Raw genomic sequence first — 19,950 nt, 5'->3', positions numbered from 1 at the left:
TTTTCACAATTCTATTTACTTTTAGTTGTGGTTAATCCTAACCTAATAAAAGATTTGTAACTTTTGTGGTAATTTATTATATCCTAATTCATTTGTAATTTTTATTTTTTAATTTTCCTTGCATGGACACGTATTCCACTTTACCTTTTATTTTTATTTTTATTTTTATTTTTTTTACTTTTCTCTTTTTTCTCAACCACACGTTTCCTTTCACCCTTATCTTCTTCCACCTTTATATTCCCCCATCCTTATCTTCTTCCTCTGCTTCTCATTTTTCTCTAATAGAGCTAGCTAGACGATCCTTGCAATAGGGCATTCTACTTACAGAAAGTAAGATCTCATAAAGCTCTGATAACTCTCTTTCCAGGTTTCCATTTTCTTTGTTCTGCAACTTTCTTTGTAACTTTTCCACAAAAAAGCTAGTTACTAAGTTTCCAATGGCTTCCACTAGCTCTAAAACACCTTCCTCATCATCATCATCATCTCCTTCTTCAATTCCTGGTTCAAACTATGATGTTTTTCTCAGTTTTCGGGGTGAGGACACCCGCCATAGCTTTACAGACCATTTATACGAGGCATTTAGATTGAGAGGCATTGACGTCTTTAGAGACAGTGAAAAACTCCAACTAGGACAAGTCATTGCTTCTGAGCTCATACAAGCAGTAGAAGAATCCCAGTTTGCAATCATTGTTTTCTCAGAAAAATACGCTGATTCCAGGTGGTGCTTGGATGAACTTGCTGAAATTGTTGAATGCAAAAAAAATAAGCAACTTAAAGTGGTGCCCGTCTTTTACCACGTAGATCCCTCCGATGTACGGAACCAGACTGGGCCGTTTGAAAAAGCCTTTAATGAACATCAGAAAAATGACAGAATCAACGGAGAGAAGATCCAGAAATGGAAGGTCGCTATGAGAGAAGTGGGGAAATTATCCGGCAAGCATTTACTGCCACATCAAAGGTAAGATCGTGTATTTTTTTAGTAGCATTTTTTACACTGTTACACACGTATAAAGCATGTGCATCTTCTATAAAAAGTTATTTCTAATTTAGTATAAAAATCTATTTTTTTTTATCTTATTTTTTAAAATACTCTGCATCAAATTATCTATTTCACAAACTATTTCACATTAATTTTTCTTGATTTTTTTTAAAAAAATTTCTCTTTCTTTCGTATTCAAAAACTAACATTCCCTCTCCTTTCATTTCCAAGATAGGTAAAGAAAAAAAAAAAAAAAAAGTAAAAAAGTAAATACAAAATAAATAATGTCAATATAAATTTACAAGATATCTATAATATTTATGTACTTTTACACTACTTGACTTTACATTATCTGACATATGTTTTGTTTATTTCGGTAATGATAATTTTTAAAAATAAGTCATTTTTTAAAAAGTATTTTTTATAATATTATCTCATTTTTCTATATTGGTAAATGGGCTAAAAAAAATTTCTTCACTTCTTTTATTTTTGTTCGTTAGAGGTGTTTTCCAAAAAAATTAGTGAAGGACCATCTTTAAAAATAAGCTATAATTTTTTTGTTGACCAAATATAATTTTCAATTAACATATATTTTCTGATGTTACAAAATATTGAAGAACAACAAAAACTATATTTATACAAGATTTTTCATCGAAAACAAACAAAGTAGCAAACGAATTTCGTGCTTGATTAATTAAAATGTAATGCTTTTTTTTTTTATTTATAATTCTACAAGCAACTATAACTGTGACCCTAAGTCATTTCAACCAAAATCGTACTCTTTCAAGCGTGTGTAAATGTGTATTCGAACTTCTTTTTTTTTTACTTTATTTGCAATTTGTGTCTCTTGTACCACCCAGTCAATAAAGCTATCTCATTTAGAAAACTTTTTTTTAAAAAAAAAATTTGAAATGGTAGAAAACTTTAAACATAAAGAATGAAAAAAAGATATAATAAAAGTAAAACTAGGTGAACACAAAGATATAAATATATATATATATATATATATATATATATATATATATATTTATATATATATATATATATATATATAAGAATAAAAAAATATATATAATAAAAGTAAGACTAGGTGAATACTCTATGTTTACATGGAATTTTAGCATTTGGCCCAACTTCATCTCGGCCCCCTAGTATGATCCTGAGCCCGAACATAAAATAAAGACAAAGTTTAGTTACAAAACCAGTTGTAATTTATGGCTACAAACTGCTCTAATAAATTAACATACGTAAAAAATGACATGTACATCGCACATAATTACTTAAGTAAATTTATCCCAACTAACCCTAGGTAATTATAACACCTATAGAAAACATAAAAACATAAAAAGGACAAAATGTATAATCTCTCTCTCTCTATTTCTTTCATCGAAAAAACCCAGCTCCCAAAACCAGAGACCCAAACCCTCCTGTCTCTACCATCAGCCAGCCAACCCATACCCTCTATTTCCACCGCCGGCCAACTTCAAATCAGTTTGAGATCCTTTCGCTTTTGTAGACACCTTAGAATAAATAATAGAATCTTTCTTTGGCCTTGTCTGTGTAAGTGATGAGAAATTGAAGATTTGTCAAAGTTCTTTTTTGTTTTTCTTTCCTGAACCTTAATAGTGGAGAACTAAGGACTCTGATGCGTAGTTGACAAAAGTGAATTTTTTATGATGTAGTTTTGGAATAGCACAGATCCTCACGTCTACATGAGTTGGATTTGTAGTTACTGAACATAGAGTTCGGATTAAGGTACTTAGGTGAAGTATGTGATTAGAATATACTGCAGGTTATCTCACCTCTAGGATAATGTTCTTGTTCTTCATGATCATGAAACTTAAGTGGTTGAAATTGGACTCACATTGCCATTGGAATTCATGAAGGGTTAATGTGATTGACGACTTGTGAATGCATAAACTGCCATCCTCTATTTGATCTCAGTTCTAATTGCAATTTTGGATTTGGATTAGGAAGAATTTTCTAGTGAAAGTCCCATCTTGTCATTGTAATTTTTATTAACAACTTTATTGTGTTGGCCGGTGGTGGAGACAGAGGGTTTGGGTTGGCCGACCAACAAAGGAGACACGAGGGTTTGGGTCTCTAGTTTTGGGAGTTAGGTTTCTTCGATGAGAGAGAGAGAAAGAGAGAGAGAGAGATTATATGTTTTGTCCTTTTAGGTTTTTAGTTTTTTTTTTTTAATAGGTAATGTGGTTAATTAGGGTTAGTTGGATTAAGTTTATTTAAGTAATCATGTGTAATACATATGCCATTTTTTACCCATGTCAGTTTATTAGAGTAGTTTGTAGCCTTAGGCTACAATTGGTTTTGTAGCTAAATTTTGTCCAAATAAAAATTAGTCCAACAAACAACAAAATTAAACCCAAACAACAACAAAAATATAGATCTCTAGCCCATTTTTAGCCTTGCAAAAACATGAATTTTTGTTGGTTTCATATTTTAAAAAGTAAATGACAAAATTTGAAGTACAGAATATGATGAGCTTTTTTTTTTTTTTTTTTTTTTGAGAAAAGAATATGATGAGCTTAAAGTCTTAAACTTGTCAAATTAAAAAGATACCCCAAAAAAAATCTTAAATGGTGGGATGTGAGAGGGAAAAAAGGTTGAAGAAAAAATTGTTATCTTTTGGAATCGATCCATACTTAATTACATTTAAAAAATAGTGAAGGAGTTATTGAAATTAAATATATATATATATATATAATTAGGCAAACTAAAATTTTAACAAAAAAAGTGCTTCAAATCAATTAAAATTTAGCAAATTGCAGTTCGATCGGTTAAAGGTCTCTCTCGATCGGTCGAGCTCTTCAGTTGTTAAATTCATTTTTCTGCAGCTTGTACGTCCTTGAATCTTGACTTATATCAACTTGAGCAATGTCTAAACCACTTCAAAGACACTAAGATCTTATTCTAGACTAGTTTTTGTTCTTGGTTTTCCAACATACAACATATTTAGAACCTAAACATTTAAGACTAAATATTTAGAACCTAACAATCCTAATTCAAGATAAATTCATGAAGAAGTAAAATTTCTTTAGGATCTAACCATGAAAAAAGTTATTTAAAGCAAGTATAACATAAATCAAATTTCTACAATAATACAACAAATAAAAAAGTCCTATAGATCTTAACATAAATAAAAGCTATGTATAAATTTCTCACATTATATAAATAGCAAAGAATAAACTCAACATCACAAATAAGACATTTAAGTTGTCATGTCCTGTGTATTGTCCAAGCAGGAAGGATCACACTTATATGGGTTCATCTATGAATATGGAGATTTATCAAGTATGACTCTTTTTCTTTTTTTTTTTTCTTTTTTTTGAGAAGAAGACAAATGAACTTCATTAATCAAACAAGGCTAAATTGCCTAAAGTACATGAGTAATGTCTTGTGGCACATCTTCCATCTAGAGCAGGAAAGTAGGATTTACATGTTAGATTTATAGAAACCTCAAGAGGAATGAGTGTTATTTAATATAAATGTTGTTGGGACGAGTGTCATCTCAATAAATCTCAAGGAATGTTGGTTTAATTAACCCTAATTTTAAGGATTATAATATATGATTTGATGTGATTTTGACATGAGCTTTAATAATAGTTAATTTTAATGTGAATGTTTTGGAGACAATAACTAAATGACCGATTGTTATATAATTCTAAAACTCTTATATATTGTACCAAATATATTGTAATTTTGCATGGAATAATATTTTTAGGCAGGCATAAGTCACAATTTATGTTATTTGTAGTTAACAGTAACTTATTAAGGGCGACAATTGAAACAATTAAAACAGTTAATGATTTGATGTACAAGACAAATAAACAAGACTAATGGTCAACAAGGCTATTTAGTCGGCTCTTTTATTTCTTATATTTTATTATAATGATTTTTTTGATAGATTTAGTAGACTTATTAAGGAAAATGCTAAGAACACAAAAAATTTCACAACTTGTCACATGACAAGCTGTGAATGGTGGAGGTCAAATGGTGGGTCCACACCTTCACCACTCATAATTCGCCACATAACAAATTGTAGCAAAAATTGTAAAAAAAAAATTTGTCCCTAACATTGCTACACTTATTAATGACCATTGCTATCGTAAGCAATGGGTTGGATGATGACATTGAATTTCGTCATTTCTAAATATTCTGCTGCTCGTTTTCCCTCCGGTTCATAGATTTTCTTCTTCTTGCTTACTCCCTGTAAATTAGCTCTAGTTTGGAAGGCCAAGATCATTTCATATGAAATTACACATAAAGAGGTATAAAACATGTTAAAGATTGAAGATGTAAAATCTAGGAAATTTCAACGACAATTATTTATGAAAATTAAGAAAGGAATCAAGGAACAGTTCATAATTGTATTGCTAAAAATGAACGATGGTAAGTTGATAACCCAATATCTATATGGGTAGTTTAACTTATATGGGTAGCTCTTTGGATTTTGGCTCGAAGCGTTAAATTACATTATTATAAAAAACAATATAAAAAAGAAGCATTCGATTCCATCTATTCGTTCCAAATTCAGTTTTAACAAACTAAACTTAATGCCATATATCTACTAAATTAATATTATGGATATATCCTGCACTGGTAGATTCAGATTCACAGCTTATTATTCTCTCTTTTATGTAGGTCTGAGGCGAAATGTATCAAAGTCATTGTGAAAGAGATATTAAATAAATTGAGTAATACATTCTCAACCGATACTGTTGGACTAATAGGAATAAAAACCCGAGTTGAGAAATTGAAGTCACACTTAGCTATGGAATCAAATGATGTTCGCATTATAGGAATTTTGGGAACAGGAGGAATGGGTAAGACAACTCTTGCTAGAGTTGTTTATGGTATGATTTCCAATAAATTTGAAGCTTGTAGTTTTATCGCTAATATTAGGGAAGAATCTAAAAAATGTGGTTTACATAAGATACAACAAATACTTTTGAGGGAACTTTTAAATGATGGAGATTTGAAGGTACACAATGTTCATAATGGAGTTCTCATGATAAAACATAGATTACGTAATAAAAAGATTCTTCTTGTTCTTGATGATGTAACTGAATTAGACCAATTGAAGAAGTTAGTTGGGGAGAATTGTTGGTTTGGTTCAAGTAGTAGAGTTATGATAACAACAAGAGATAAGCATTTGTTGGTGTCGCATGAAGTAAAAGAAATATATGAGGCTGAAGTCTTGAATCATGAGGAAGCTCTTCAACTTTTTAGTTTGAAAGCTTTGAAAATGGACCATCCACCTGAAGATTATGGAAAGCTATCTCAAGCTTTTGTAAATTATTCTAAGGGTCTTCCTTTGGCCCTTGAAGTTTTGGGTTCTTTCTTGTTCGGAAAAAACATTGATGAATGGCAAAATGGATTGGATAGGCTCAATGTATTTCCTGAAAGAAGAATTCTCGATGTGCTTCAAATAAGTTTTGATGGACTACAACCAATAGAACAGGAAATTTTCTTAAATATTGCATGTTTTTTTAATCACGTGCATCAAGATATTGTCATAAAAATACTAGACTATCTTGGGCTTTATCCTAAGATTGGATTAAGGGTTCTTATTGATAAATCTCTAGTAAAATTGCAAGAAAATCAATTGTGGATGCATGATTTACTACAAGAAATGGGCCGAGATATAGTTCATCAAGAGTGTCCTAAAGACCCTGGGAAACGTAGTAGATTGTGGTTGTTTGAGGATATTGACAATGTGTTGACAATAAATACGGTAAGGGATTATTGAAAGAAACTAAGCATATATCTTATTTTATTATTCAACATATATTTTTTTTTAGAAAGAATGATATGGAGTTTAAATTATATTAGTCTAGTAATAATATAATACATTTTATACTAATCCCTCTTATTCTTATTAATAGGTAACAAAGGAAATTCAAGGCATAGTACTAGAGTTGAATGAACCAAAAAAGGTATATTGGAATCCTAAAGCCTTTTCAAAGATGCAAGATTTAAAATTGCTTAAAATTTGTGGTGTTCAACTTATGCATGATCTCAAACATCTTCCTAATAGCTTAAGAGTTCTTGATTGGAGAGGGTACCCTTCAAAATCGTTGACATCAAATTTCCAATCAAAGGTAATTTAGGTACCCTTATACTATTTTTTTATATATAATAAGTTTGTTTGTAGAAGCTAATTGTTTCTCTTTTTCTTTTTTCTTTTTTCTTTTTTGGCTTTTAACAGAGTTTTGAGAATTTGAAATCCATTAAGCTGAGTGAATCTCCAAAACTTATTGAAGCCCCAGGCATCATTGAAGTCCCAAATCTTAAGAGTATGGTTCTTAAAGATTGTATAAATTTACGTAGGATTCACCCATCAATTGGAATTCATAAAAAGATTACTATTCTTAATTTAAATGGGTGTAAGAACCTCACAAGTCTTCCAAGGAAGTTTGAAATGGAGTGTCTTACGGAACTCAATCTTTGTCGGTGCTCTAAAATAAAAAAAATTCCAGAATTCAGCAAAAACATGAAACATGTACAGAGCCTTTATTTAGGAGATACTGCAATTACAACACTGCCTACGTCGATTGAGCATTTGACTGACCTTGATTGGTTGGATTTACGTAATTGCAAAAATCTTATGCATTTACCTGATACCATTTTTAATTTAAAGTTGATTAGAAGAGTCGATCTTGATGGATGCTCAAAACTAGATAGACTGCCAGAGAACCTAGGGAATGCCAGAAGTCTAAGGTCGTTGGCTTTGGGCAACACTACTATAAGAAAGGTCCCTTCTTCCATTGGTCTCTTAAAAAATCTTGATTCGCTATCTTTTTTTCAATGCAAGGGGTTATCATCTAATAAATTGTGGTATGAGCTCCTCCCGTTTTATTCAATGCCAACTAGTCCTCGTCCCATGGACTTGCTATTCTCTTCTCTATCAGGTGCGTCTTCTTTGACCCATTTGTGCTTATATGATTGCAATCTCAAGGCAATCTCCAATGATATTGGTTCCTTATTCTCTTTAGAACGGTTAGATCTAAGTGGAAATGATTTTGTTTGCCTTCCGGAAAGCATCATTCGACTTTCGAAATTAACATGGATGAACTTGAATAAGTGCACAAGTCTTCGATCATTGCCAAAGCTTCCATTGAATATTGAATGGGTTGAGGCAGAAGGTTGTATCTCACTGGAAATGTTAGCAGATCCAATAAAACCAAGCGATTCATTGGAACCATCTCTTGGTCTTCATAATTGCTTTCAATTGGCTGACAATCAAAGCTACATAGACAGGTTTATCTCAGGGATAAAAAAATCTCTCAAGCTCTCTCCCTCTCTCCCTCTCTTATTCCTAGAAAAGGAATATAACATTGTTATTCCTGGAAGTAAAATTCCTGAGTGGTTTAGCATAAGGAATGAAGTGAAAATAAAACTACCTTCTCATTTGTGTAAGGAAGTGGGAATTGCTATTTGCGTTTTGTTTTGTACGCATGATAATCCATACCCCTCTCTTAGCTATTGGTTGATAGCCAATGGAAAAAGAATTTATATTTGTAACTCTACCTCAATTGGTAAGGCTTCGTCAGATCAGCTTTGGCTAGTCTATCTGACTCCTCAATACTTCAACATGGAATTTAATAAATTATTGTGGGAAGATGACGTGAATGGATTCAGTCAGATTAGAATCAAAATTGAAGACGATATTTTAAGGTTGAAGGTAAAAAAATGGGGGTTCCGAATGATATACAAGAAAGACATAGAAGATCTTGACCGAACAATGGTCCAGTATAGCAACAACGACATCACTCTTTATGATGGCATGGATGTTCTCCATCATAATTTCGGCAATTCGTCAGTGGCAGTGGAATGTCACGAAGTCAAGCGCAGTCATGATGATTACAATGGGGTTGGACCCAGTGGAGAAGGAAGCTCTAATGACATAACAAACCCAAAAAGGATTAAAAGGCACACAGAAGCCCATGGTAAATCAGATTGTGAGGAGTCAAGTGAGTACAAGGAATGTGATGAGGAGTTAAGCGATTGGGACGAATCTAATGACAGTAACCCCGACGCTTAATCAACTTTTCAGTAAGTCATCGTCTTTCCTCTATTGGTTTCTGCATTTTCTTTTTCTTTTTCTTTTTCTTTTAGTGTACATTTATTAATGGATTGCCCACCACATGTTTGACTAGAGTTGTCAATGAGAGCAATTTGAAACAAAGAATGGCAATACTCCTAGCTAATTTGATATGCTTATAAAAAAACAGAGTCTTATGAAATAAACAATGATTAGGGTCATCTTGGTTTAGTGATTGTGTTGCTTGTGCTGGTTGCCCCCTTGATGTTGGATTATTGGACTATTTCATGAGGTGAATCTGTCACATGGCCAAGAGACAAAAAGATAAGTGCAGTCCGTTGAATGCTTTGTAATTTCTCTCGTCATTGATTTAAAATTTTTCAAGGTGCAAAAACATTATATGCATGCCACTGCAAACATTAAAATCAAAATTAATTTTTATATCGATACATATTATATATGTGAAGTCATGCATATATCGCAGTCAGAATGATTAGTCTAGCTAGGGGTAGTATCTAGCTTCCTCCTTAGTTGAAAGTTCTCTTAAGTTGTGTACTAACCTTCAACCAAAGAAAATGCTTTTTTTTTTTTCTTTTTTCTTTTTCTGTTTAAGAGAATAGCTGAGTTTTCTGTTCTTGTTCCTTTTAGTTTAGTTTTGCTCTGAAAATTCTTATTATGAACATTAACTCTGAATAAAATTATTGACTGAAATTTGTACTTACCCATTTCAAATCATGACCAGGGCAAAACTGTTCATGCTTATTTCACAGGATAAAACAAACCAGAAGACTTATCTCCATAGGTAACCTAAGCGTACAACAAACTTAGCCATAAATTACTAACCCAATTCTCTGGTGCATAGTCAATCAGGCAAGCAACTGTGCAGAAAAGGTTGAAAAATAGAGAAGGCATCCTACTTGGATTAGTATGCCCTGCTCTAGATGTATTGTTGTTTTGATGCCTTACATCCACAATTTAAGTTGTCATATTTTTTGGCTTGGTTTTGTCTTTTTAGTCTGATGTATTGTGTTTTGTAGTGGAAAGATCCTATAGTTTTATTTTGATGTGTTTGTCCAGAATTTAAGTTTAGTCATGTATGTGTGTGTCAATGTTTTTCAATAATACAAAAAATATTATTTTGCTAGGTTATAAAAACCATACTTTAGGAATCCCTCAATTAATTCAAAATAAGCTACTACTATTAATAGGTATTTAAACTTATCTTTACACTTTGGCTTGAAAACAGGACCTGAGTAGAGAGCTATACTCTCCCGAAGTGGCTGCTCAAATTTTAGCTATCCCTAGCTCAAACTGTGGAGTTACTGATAAGCTGCTATGGCCTCATACAACACAACTTAGTGAGTGAAACCAAGTGTCTTATGCAAGGAGGGAGACAACTTGGATCGTTTATTCCTGAAGCACAGTCTTGCTTGGGCTGTATAACCTCAACACAGTGATGTTTGAGGGTGCAAAAAAGTGTACTTATCATGCTAATGCTCAGTAAAGCTTTGTTTTGTAGGTATGCACAAGCCTATGATGCACAACATGTTGATTAGAGTAACTACTGGAGAGTCCCAAAGCGAGTGTGTCCAGTCGTGGAGGGATGGCAAGTGTTGCTGACAATTGAGGGGCACTGGCAGAGCAAATGCAAATGGGGTTGTTTTGCCTATGTAGCTAAATAATGGGCTGGCAGATAATTTCTCAAGCTGTTCCAGTAATGCTGTATGCAAACGAGTGGAAGCTTACTGTTTGAGAAGCATATTTTCCCGGCTTGTTTTGGTTAGTGGAAAATTGGAGAACCTGTGGAATAGAAGAAGGTTCCTTGGGAACTTGCTGTGCTGACTGAAGAACACGAGTGCAAGGAAGTTAGAGAACACGAGTGGTGTACATTTGCTGTGCACGGGAGTCACCAATGAGGCTAGAGCCCTGGTTAGTGGTTACTCTTGCTTCTAACTCTTTTATGAACATTTTTTGGGCTTGTAACTCTATTACTAGAGAGTTAAATTTAGCAGTCTGGATAATATATAGCCAATTTGTTTCAATAGTGGTACTTTAGAGTTACTTTCAGCAAAACTGTTCATGTTTAGTAGATATTCATCACATGTTAATAGACAGTCAAAATTGCCAATGAGCTGGTTAGCTCAATGGTATTTTCTATCCTCCAAATTATATACCAAGTAATCACAAGGCTCAAAGGTAATTTAGGCACCTGACACAATTTTTTTTTTTTTTTTTTTTTTAAACTATAAGGTTTTGTTGAATCTTTCTTTTTCTTTTTTTTTTGGTTATTTCAGAGGTTAAAATCCATCCGATTAAGCAAGCCTCTAAAACTTACTGAAACCCGTCTTCACCGAAGTCCTAGTCCTTGAGAAATTGGTTCTTGAAGATTGTTTAAATTTATCCAAGTTGCACCCATCAACTGGAGTTCATAACAACCTAACTCTTCTTAGTCTGAAAGGTTGTAAAAATTAAAAACTCTTTGAAACAAGTTTGAAATGAAGTCTCTTGAAACCCTTATTCTTTTTGGATGCTCAAAAATTTTAATAAAAAAAATTTCCAGAATTTGGGAAAAACATGCAATGTGTATTGAAAGTTTAATTGGATGGAATTGCTATTACAAAACTACCGACATCAATTGGGCATTTGAACGGCCTCGCTTTTTTGAATGTAAGAGATTGCAATAGTCTTACATGTCTATCGAGAACACTCTTTAATTTAAAGTTGCTTGAAGACGTAAATATTTCTGGATGCTCAAAACTTTGTTTGGTTTTATTTTAAATTCTAAAAAGTATTTGCGAGCTGCGGCTTAGCTTTGCTATTGGCACTTATTCCAACAACAACATCATTGAAGATTGTTGAACTTCTTGTCTTTTTTCTTAGTCAACTTTTTCTCTATATTACCTGTAAGTCATTGCTTTTTCTTCTCAATCAAAGCTTTTCATGGGTTGCTCTGCATTATCTTTTCTTTTCCCCTTCCTTTGGACACATGTACTTAACTAATATTAACTTAAAAATATAATTTTACTATCTGTGTATTAGCTTCATTTTGATCACTTATTCCTACTCTCATCTGTTCTGTTTCCTTGATCAAATAACACAAATTTGTGCACCTAGCTAATTAATGCATATTATTAAATCTTATGGATTGGTATAATTGATAAAAAAAAAAAATCACCTCCCTTCTTGAAGCTACTCATTTAATCCACAAAAAAAAAAAAAAAAAAAAAAAAACATAGTTTTACAAAATAAAAAATGATTAGAGTAATTTTGGTTCACTGATTGTGTTAGTTGTTTGGGTTGGTTGCCCCCTTGATGTAGGATTATTGGACTTGTTCATGAGGAGAAACTGTCACATGGCCAAGAGACAAGAAGGCAAGTTCAACCCATTTTATGCTTCTGATTTTTGCTAGCCATAATAGATTGCAAGGTAAAATCTGCACTCTTGTTGCCTATATAGTTTATCGTTTTAAAAATTTTCTAAGTGCAAAAACAATATATGCATGCCATTGCAAACATTATAATCTGAGTTAATCATTATGTCATTTCTTATCGTATATGTGAGCTCATGTATAGATCGCAATTAAAATGATTCTAGCTAGATGTAGCATCTAGCTTTCTCATTGAAGATTATCTATAGCTATGTACCCACCTTTAACCAAAAAAGTGCTTTTTCCTGTTTAAGAGAATGACTGATTTTTCTATTCTTGTTTTGCTTTGATATTTTTCTTATTTTAATGTAGGATAACAATTAAAGATGTTATAAAAATGATTTTGTATTACATGTTTGAGGACATTGGTAATGTAACTCTCATATGTTTAAAATTTCAAACATTCAGAGTTTGATCATAATTTACATTTTATGAGGAAATAATGTAGATATGCAAAATTTCCTCATTGACCAAATCATTCAACTGAGTTCCTGATATATCCAAGTATCATCAACATTGTTCATAATTGAGTGATCTGCACCAGCATAAGTTATGTTTTTCATAATTTTCTTAAGCTATCATCATTTGGAACCTAAGCTTGTGCCTATATGTAAATAAATGTGTAATAACTAACTAAATATTAATCTCTCATAGGAGACCATCTTCAAAGCTAAAAGCAATTAATTTAATTTATCTTCACCAAATAAATGTTATGAATGACTATAAATTGTTCAATTGTTAGACATGCTGTGATGGATCAGTGATTTATCATAATTGAATATTGAAATGTAAGCAGTACTAAATGGCCTTAAGCCATGTGCTGCTTTTATTCTGCAATGTAAGGAAATCATCATTCTTGTCATTGTACCATGTAATGCTTGTGTAGAAGCATTGGTGAGACCTAAATAATATTTCAATCCCATTTAAAAGTAACGACTTTTTCCTCTGTGTTTTGTTACTAGGAGATACATACATACATACATACATACATCCCCGTCGAGTTTAAAAGAAAATAAGTGCTATGACATGAATTTAACAGTTTAAAACTCTTTTTAATATGAAACAGCTCTTAATTTTTTAACTGCACAAAACTTTTGTGCTTTTGCCTCTTGATGTACTTGAAATTTTTTCTACCTTTCTAAAACCTTCACTCTGAAACAAATTATTGACTGAATGTTGTCCTGCCCATTTCAGATCATGATCAGGCAGAGCAGAAACAAACCAAAAGGCCTATCTCAAAATCGTAACTTAATTAGCTTACACCCTGTCAAAGAGACTCGACTAGAATTAGAATTAAAGGACAGCAGTAGACAGTAGAGAAACCCAACCATACAACAAACTTGATTATATATCACTAACCATATCATCTGAGCCATATTTGTCCTTACAGTAATCAGACTCAAGCAAGCAAGCAACTCTGTAGACAAGGTTGAAAATTGGAGAAGGTAGCCTACTTAGATTGGTAAGCACTCCTGTTCTAGTTGCTATCGTTGTTGTACTACATCTAGAATTTAACTTTTCTCACTTTCTTCCCATGGGGTTTGTTATTTTAGCCAAATGTATTATATTTTATACTGGAAAAAGATGCTACACTTTGATAATCAATGTCATTAATTTTTGAGAATTTTATATTTTTTTTAGGGAAGTCAAAAAAATCTACATCTATTAATAGGTATTTAAAGTTATCTTTACACTTTGACTTGGAAACAGGACCTGGTTAGGCAACAATACTCTCCTGAAGTAGTGAAGTGACTGCTCAAATTTTAGCCACCCCTATCTCAAGCTGAGGAGCTACTAATAAGCAAATATGGCCTCGATGTAACACGTGGTCGATATCAAAATTAGGCTACCATTGAAAGTAGGGGGAACTCAGGTAATGGATTCTCATTGGAGGGTCACAGCTCTTAGATGGAGACATCTGTGGGAATTGAAGCTTCCTTTGAAGTTAATAATTATTATGTGGAAGTTCGGCATGAGGACTTACTTATTAAAAATTTAAAACAGAATAGTGAAATGAAACATAGTGAGTGATAATAATTATGTGAGGAAGAGGAAAACTTGGTTAATTTATTCCAGAAGTGCAATCTTGCTTGGGCTGTATTGTTTGGACAGATTTGATCCTTAGAACTGAGTTCATTTCTCCTTGCTCTTTGAAGCAGTGGTTGGCTCAGTGGATGGAGGATCTTAATTTTCAAAAACAGGAATATATTATGTTCTCTAGATTGATGTTTAAGGGTGCAAAATAGCTTCTAAAGAAGTGCTAATGCATTGTTTTGCAGGTCTGCACAATTCTCTAATGCACAACAAGCGGATCAGAGTAACTGCAGGAAAGTACCAAGGCGAGTGTGTTAAGTTGTGGAGGGTTGTATGTGTTGCTGAAAATTTAGGGACACTAGCAAAGATAGTGTGAACGGGGTGGTTTTGGCTTTGTAGCAAATCAATTGCTGGCAGGCTGTTGCAGTTCTTCCATATGCAACCAAATGGCATGCAGCTAGATGCCCCTTTGTTCGGAAAGCATTAACTAAGGCTATATGGCTTGGTTTTTGTAGACTTGTTTCCATAATTTCTAAGAGTGGAGGACCTCTTTTTGAAAAGAAGGTTTCCTTTGCAACTTGCTGTGCTGATTGAAGACCACCAGTGCATGGATGTTGGAGAATGGTAGTGGTTGTATATTTTGTAGATAAGAGAGTTGCTACGGATGTTGGGGCCTTGCTTCAAATTCTTTTGAACATTTTTGGACTCTCCTACCAGCCAACGCTTCAGACATTATTGTATTAATAAACCATACCCAAAAAGAAAAAAGAAGACGAAAAGAAAGTAGTTAAATTAACACCTTTTCTGGACTAATTGAAGCTATGGCATGCAACTACATGCAATCATTAACATTGTAAGACATCATATAAGAGATTCATGTCCTTGCGTGAAAATCATATTCAACTCTACTATCTAATGGCTCTGACTGATGAACATGCTTTTATTTTTGTGCCCTACAAATGGATTGTTCTGTCAAACGTATATCAAATACAGAAATTGAAATTTCTCTTCCTTTTATGAAGGTTGTTATATACTTAGATTGTTTTTATTTTTCCCCACGATAATGCAAAATATTTCATGTGTCTTTTTGGTCAGATTAAATATTTTTTTATCAGAAAATGTTGGCTCCGGCCAAAGTCCCATTAAATAATTTTTTAGCATAAATACTTGGGTCAAATTGGCTAGGGGGTAATGATAAGAAGATAAATGATGTTTAGAATGACAGACTTTTTGTTTGTTAATGGAAGGTTGAAATTTGCTTAATTGATTTCCAATTTAAAAAGGATCTAGGGCAAAATCATCTAATCTTTTCAAGCAAAAAAATGGTTAATTTTTGCTATGTTGCAAAACATGAGCATTTGGTTTCATTCAAGGTTAGGCAAAACATATTAAGAAATCTCATTAGTACTTGTTTTTTTTTTTTCTTCAATAAATATCATCAGTGAACTTATTGAAACTCTCATATAGCTCATGATGCAAGTCCATGTGCAAAGTCAAAAAATTTTATGAAAGGATTCCCACTCAATTTTTAGATTACATTTTCAATCTTCAGATATTATAAATTCTCCAAAAAATAAATCCTTTAGATATTAAGAATAATTTGAAACAGTTACATCTAAAATCAGCAATAAGTCTTCGACTGCCTTCTAAATCCCCTCCCCTCCCCCTGCCCTCCTTCCTTTTCCTTTTTTTAATCTCTTTTTCAACGAACGCGGCGAGCTTTCTCTTCTTGTCCTATCCCTAGTGATTTTTGGGCATTTGCTATACCTTCTGGATCTACAATACAACAAATCACATAACAACATTACACAACGAAAATCAGCTATTCTGTAACAATCATCAATGCATTAATGGAAGGGAAACATGTCAAAGGTTTGATTGCATGATACAATTTTTTTTTTTTTTTTTTTTTTTTTGTGACTTTCAAAGAACTTGAGTGCAATCATGAGACCAAGATTAGCATTTTTTTTTTATAATAAGCATGAGACAAAGTTAGCTATTGTTTGCAAAGATCAAACCAAAATATAGAATCAAGAGAATTGTCTACCAATTCTAAGTCTAAAAGTTTTGCAATTTAAATTACTTGATTGGACATTGAAAATCTCTCAAAACCAGTTGTATTCCCTGAATTTATACTTCTTAGTCCTTCTAAAAGATGTAGGAGTCAAGCCCATTGTAACTTCCAGTGAAGTTATAGACTTGATAGCCCCAAATGCATTGAAAAAAGGTTCAGACCTTCCACAAGCATACTCATTATGCTGCATAAATTGCACAACTCTAGATTCAGTGAAAGAAACAGATTACTAGAAAAAGAGAGAAAAAAGAGAGAGAAAAGAGCCAAGGGGAGCAGAAACAGAAGCTGCAAAGGAAGACTAGGAAAAAGAACCCTCAAAAGTAATTAAGAGTGACATCGTTATCTTGTTCTATGAATTTGTAATATATACCATCTTCTCTACTACCTATAAATGGCACAAAGAAATCAATACTCACCAAAGAACTGAGTGAAAATTCGCGTAAAGAAGTTCAAGTTGCGGGAAACATTGTAGGCCATGGCAGGTGGAAGAGGTTTCACAATGGTGTCAATGCTGAATACTCGTTGAAGAAACTGCATACACAAAACTCAAAAGAAGTACCATATCACAAACTCAATTATGAACGGATTTAGATGCAAAATTATACAAAGGAAGCAGATGGAAGAAGAAAAGAGGAGTAAAGATATTATTGAGAGCCAAACAAACATAGATGTAAACTGTATAATTCCAAGCAATAAGTGATGAATAGGCTATAAAAGTGTCAATCATGCCCTTGCCATAATAACAATGTGGATATTGATGGCGTTCACACGCACACAAAAAAACCCTCAAATCAATTTCTGTGATCTACATTATAGCAGGCACAAATACGTAACCTCACTTCATAAATTGAGCCTTCAACCATATTAAGAATCAACTATATGAAGCCTCAAATAATAAGAGGCTTCAACCCCATGTTAGTTTCCTTACTACCTATAACAAAAGCTTAAACTATTAAAAAATAGTAGATTTAATGTTTTAACTATTATTACAACATTTTCTCTCACGTGTCGGTCCATACTCCCCTTTAATAAGTAAAGCCCAACATATTTGATTTTTAACTTTTTTTAAAATGAGAGGGTAGAGCAAAGATAGGGTTTGAACTCAAAATCACCTACTTTGATACTAAACTATCAGATGTCCTAAAAGCTTAAATAGTTAGAAAATAGTGAGCTTAAGCTTGGTTTGGATACAGCTTATAACGTCCACGTCTTGAGTTTTCTGCGTTTTCTGTTTTTTTTTTTCTTCTTCTTCTTCTGCTGTTGCACGGGTCAGGGGGGACAAAGGCTACTGTTCATGTACTGTGCATGAACAGTAGCCGCATTTTGCTGACTTTTCAGCACATCTATGGGTCCCGTGTACTGTTCACAGGACCCACAAACTTCACTTTACCGAATTTTTTTATTAAAAATGGGTCCCACGGCACTATTCATACATTTAAAAATTATTTTGCTACAGTGTTTTCAGTTTTCAGCAATAAGCTCTATCCAAACGGACCCTTAATCATTTAATCATTATTCTAACTGTTTGAAACAAAATGACCTGCCATGGTCAGATGGTCTATCAACTTGAAACTTTATATTAGGTAAAAGTTCTCATCCGCTACAAGAATAAATTTCTTCTTTCCTTCCTTCTGTTTTCAGTTTTCTCTGCAGGGTAGAAGTTATCAACCACTACTACAATGGGTTATCCCCAGTTGTATTTCTAATTTGGTTTATTATAGTAATATTGAGGCTTTGAGTAGTTTAACCCGGAGATATCATAGAGTTGCAACACATTGGCCAACTGGTAGGAGCTCACATTCCCAATTTATTCTTAAACAAATTAACAATCTCTCATATAACACATAACTCAAATCTATTACACAATTGAGAACATCCAAGAATCCCCCAACACTGCGAAAGGGTACACTACTAATGACAAAGACATGAACTTTAAACAACCAATAGCAAGTAATCAGGAAACTAAGAATTGGGTAACCAAAGATACACAAATTAAACCAAGTAATCCAAAATTTTCTCAACTGGGTAACCAAAGAAACACAATGTAAAGCAAGTAATCAAGAAACTAAGAATTGGGTAACTAAAGAAACAAAATTTAAAGCAAGAAATCAAGAAACTGATAATTGGGTAACCAAAGAAAAAAATTTTAAAGCAAGAAATCAAGAATTCTTTCAACTGGGTAAGCAAACAAAAACAAAAAAAAAACCAAGAAACGGAAATGAAAATCAAGAAAATAGAGACCTGGTAGTTACGTTGAAAGCTGTAGCGGAGCTGGGGGTCAACCTCGACGAGGGAATCATCATCGTAATTGTCATGGTCGTGGCGTTTGGACTTGTCTTTCTTCTTGCGAGGCACGTGCATCACTGACTCGGCTCCAAGCTTCTGCTTTGTGACTTTGAGCTTTGCGTCTTGGAACTCTTTCGTGGCTTCCTCTTTGCCCCTCCATGGCGCCGATGACATCAACTTTTTCTTCTTCACTGTTGTCATTTTCATTCAATTGTTGTTAGAGAGAGAGAGGTAGTGTTGTCGGAAACTCGGAATACATTATAGAAAGAGTAATTACCGTGAGGATTGTCGGCTCTACCCGTACGTCTCTCTTTCGGCTTGGAACTTAGGGCTTGGGTTGGCGAGTTGGGTCGGCGGAAGGGGTGGGTCGGAGTTGGGCAGGCAATCTGAGTCTGTGGCGGCGTGTGTCGGCGGCGTGGGTCGAGGGTGGTGGCATGAAAGGTCTAAAAGTTGAGAGTAGAGAGAGTTGAGAGTTGAGAGTTGAGAGTTGTGAGGGTTCTAAGAAGAAAAGAAAAAAAGAACTTTTAGCTACCGTTCACATCTATTTATAGATGTTCACTGTAGCAAGAAGGTAAAAAAATTTAACTAGAGCTCTACTGCTGCAATTTTTTGCGTTTTGGGTAACTAAAATAGCTAAAGAGCTATTTATCTACACGGCAGCAAATACTCTTACCGTGAGAATTGTTTGGTAAACCTATTGTTAACGCTTTTATCACAGAAGCTTTAAGAAAACCAAAAAGGACATAATGGACTGAGGTGGACCGAATAGGACCAAAGTGGATAGAATAAACCGAAAGGTACTAAATAGAACCGAAGTGTACTATTCTCACTTCCAAGTTCCAACAAAAAAAGTCAAGCCCATTTGAAATTTGAAGCATTGGTTTGTAATCTGCATTTGGTTTCATTTGTCAAAAAGCAAATGATGAAAGCCCAACCTTTTTGAAATTTGAGGCACTGACTTTGACCGAAAAGAAAACAAAGCTTGCAAAGAAATAGTTAGTGTTTAGTGAATACGCGTGGGTGAAAAAGTGTGAAAATATGTATAATATTGTTTAAACACTGAAAACTGCTATTTTAGTTACAC

General features: G+C 33.4%; 2 protein-coding genes across 6 annotated transcripts in view; one reads left to right on the top strand and one right to left on the bottom strand.

The window, feature by feature from the left end:
* Nucleotides 1-297: 297 nt before the first annotated feature.
* LOC142618895 (TMV resistance protein N-like) overlaps nucleotides 298-19,950 on the top strand; it is a 69,345-nt gene continuing 49,692 nt past the window's right edge. The window contains exons 1-9 of one of the 5 annotated variants that reach the window (XM_075791946.1): nucleotides 298-958; nucleotides 5,642-6,734; nucleotides 6,886-7,101; nucleotides 7,209-9,055; nucleotides 9,787-9,846; nucleotides 10,564-10,973; nucleotides 12,363-12,471; nucleotides 13,667-13,934; nucleotides 14,183-14,345. In XM_075791946.1, the coding sequence (XP_075648061.1) occupies nucleotides 438-958; nucleotides 5,642-6,734; nucleotides 6,886-7,101; nucleotides 7,209-9,044 (3,666 nt within the window). In that variant the 5' untranslated portion in view covers nucleotides 298-437 and the 3' untranslated portion in view covers nucleotides 9,045-9,055; nucleotides 9,787-9,846; nucleotides 10,564-10,973; ... (1 more) ...; nucleotides 13,667-13,934; nucleotides 14,183-14,345. Of the gene's footprint in view, nucleotides 959-5,641; nucleotides 6,735-6,885; nucleotides 7,102-7,208; nucleotides 9,056-9,786; nucleotides 9,847-10,550; nucleotides 10,974-12,362; nucleotides 12,472-13,666; nucleotides 13,935-14,182; nucleotides 14,346-19,950 lie in introns of all 5 variants that reach the window. The other 4 variants (XM_075791948.1, XM_075791945.1, XM_075791944.1 and 1 more) reach the window with 4 other exon arrangements.
* LOC142619494 (uncharacterized) lies at nucleotides 16,209-19,067 on the bottom strand. Its single transcript, XM_075792614.1, has 3 exons — nucleotides 18,822-19,067; nucleotides 16,997-17,111; nucleotides 16,209-16,282 (listed from the first exon to the last, which is right to left on the bottom strand). Exons 1-3 carry the CDS (start codon nucleotides 19,065-19,067, stop codon nucleotides 16,209-16,211), a joined length of 435 nt encoding a protein of 144 aa, XP_075648729.1.

The sequence above is a fragment of the Castanea sativa genome, chromosome 12 (genome assembly GCF_040712315.1).
Source record: "Castanea sativa cultivar Marrone di Chiusa Pesio chromosome 12, ASM4071231v1".
Taxonomy (NCBI): Eukaryota; Viridiplantae; Streptophyta; class Magnoliopsida; order Fagales; family Fagaceae; genus Castanea; species Castanea sativa.
The sequence above is the reverse complement of the archived record's forward strand: the minus strand, read 5'-3'. Positions and strand labels throughout refer to the sequence as shown.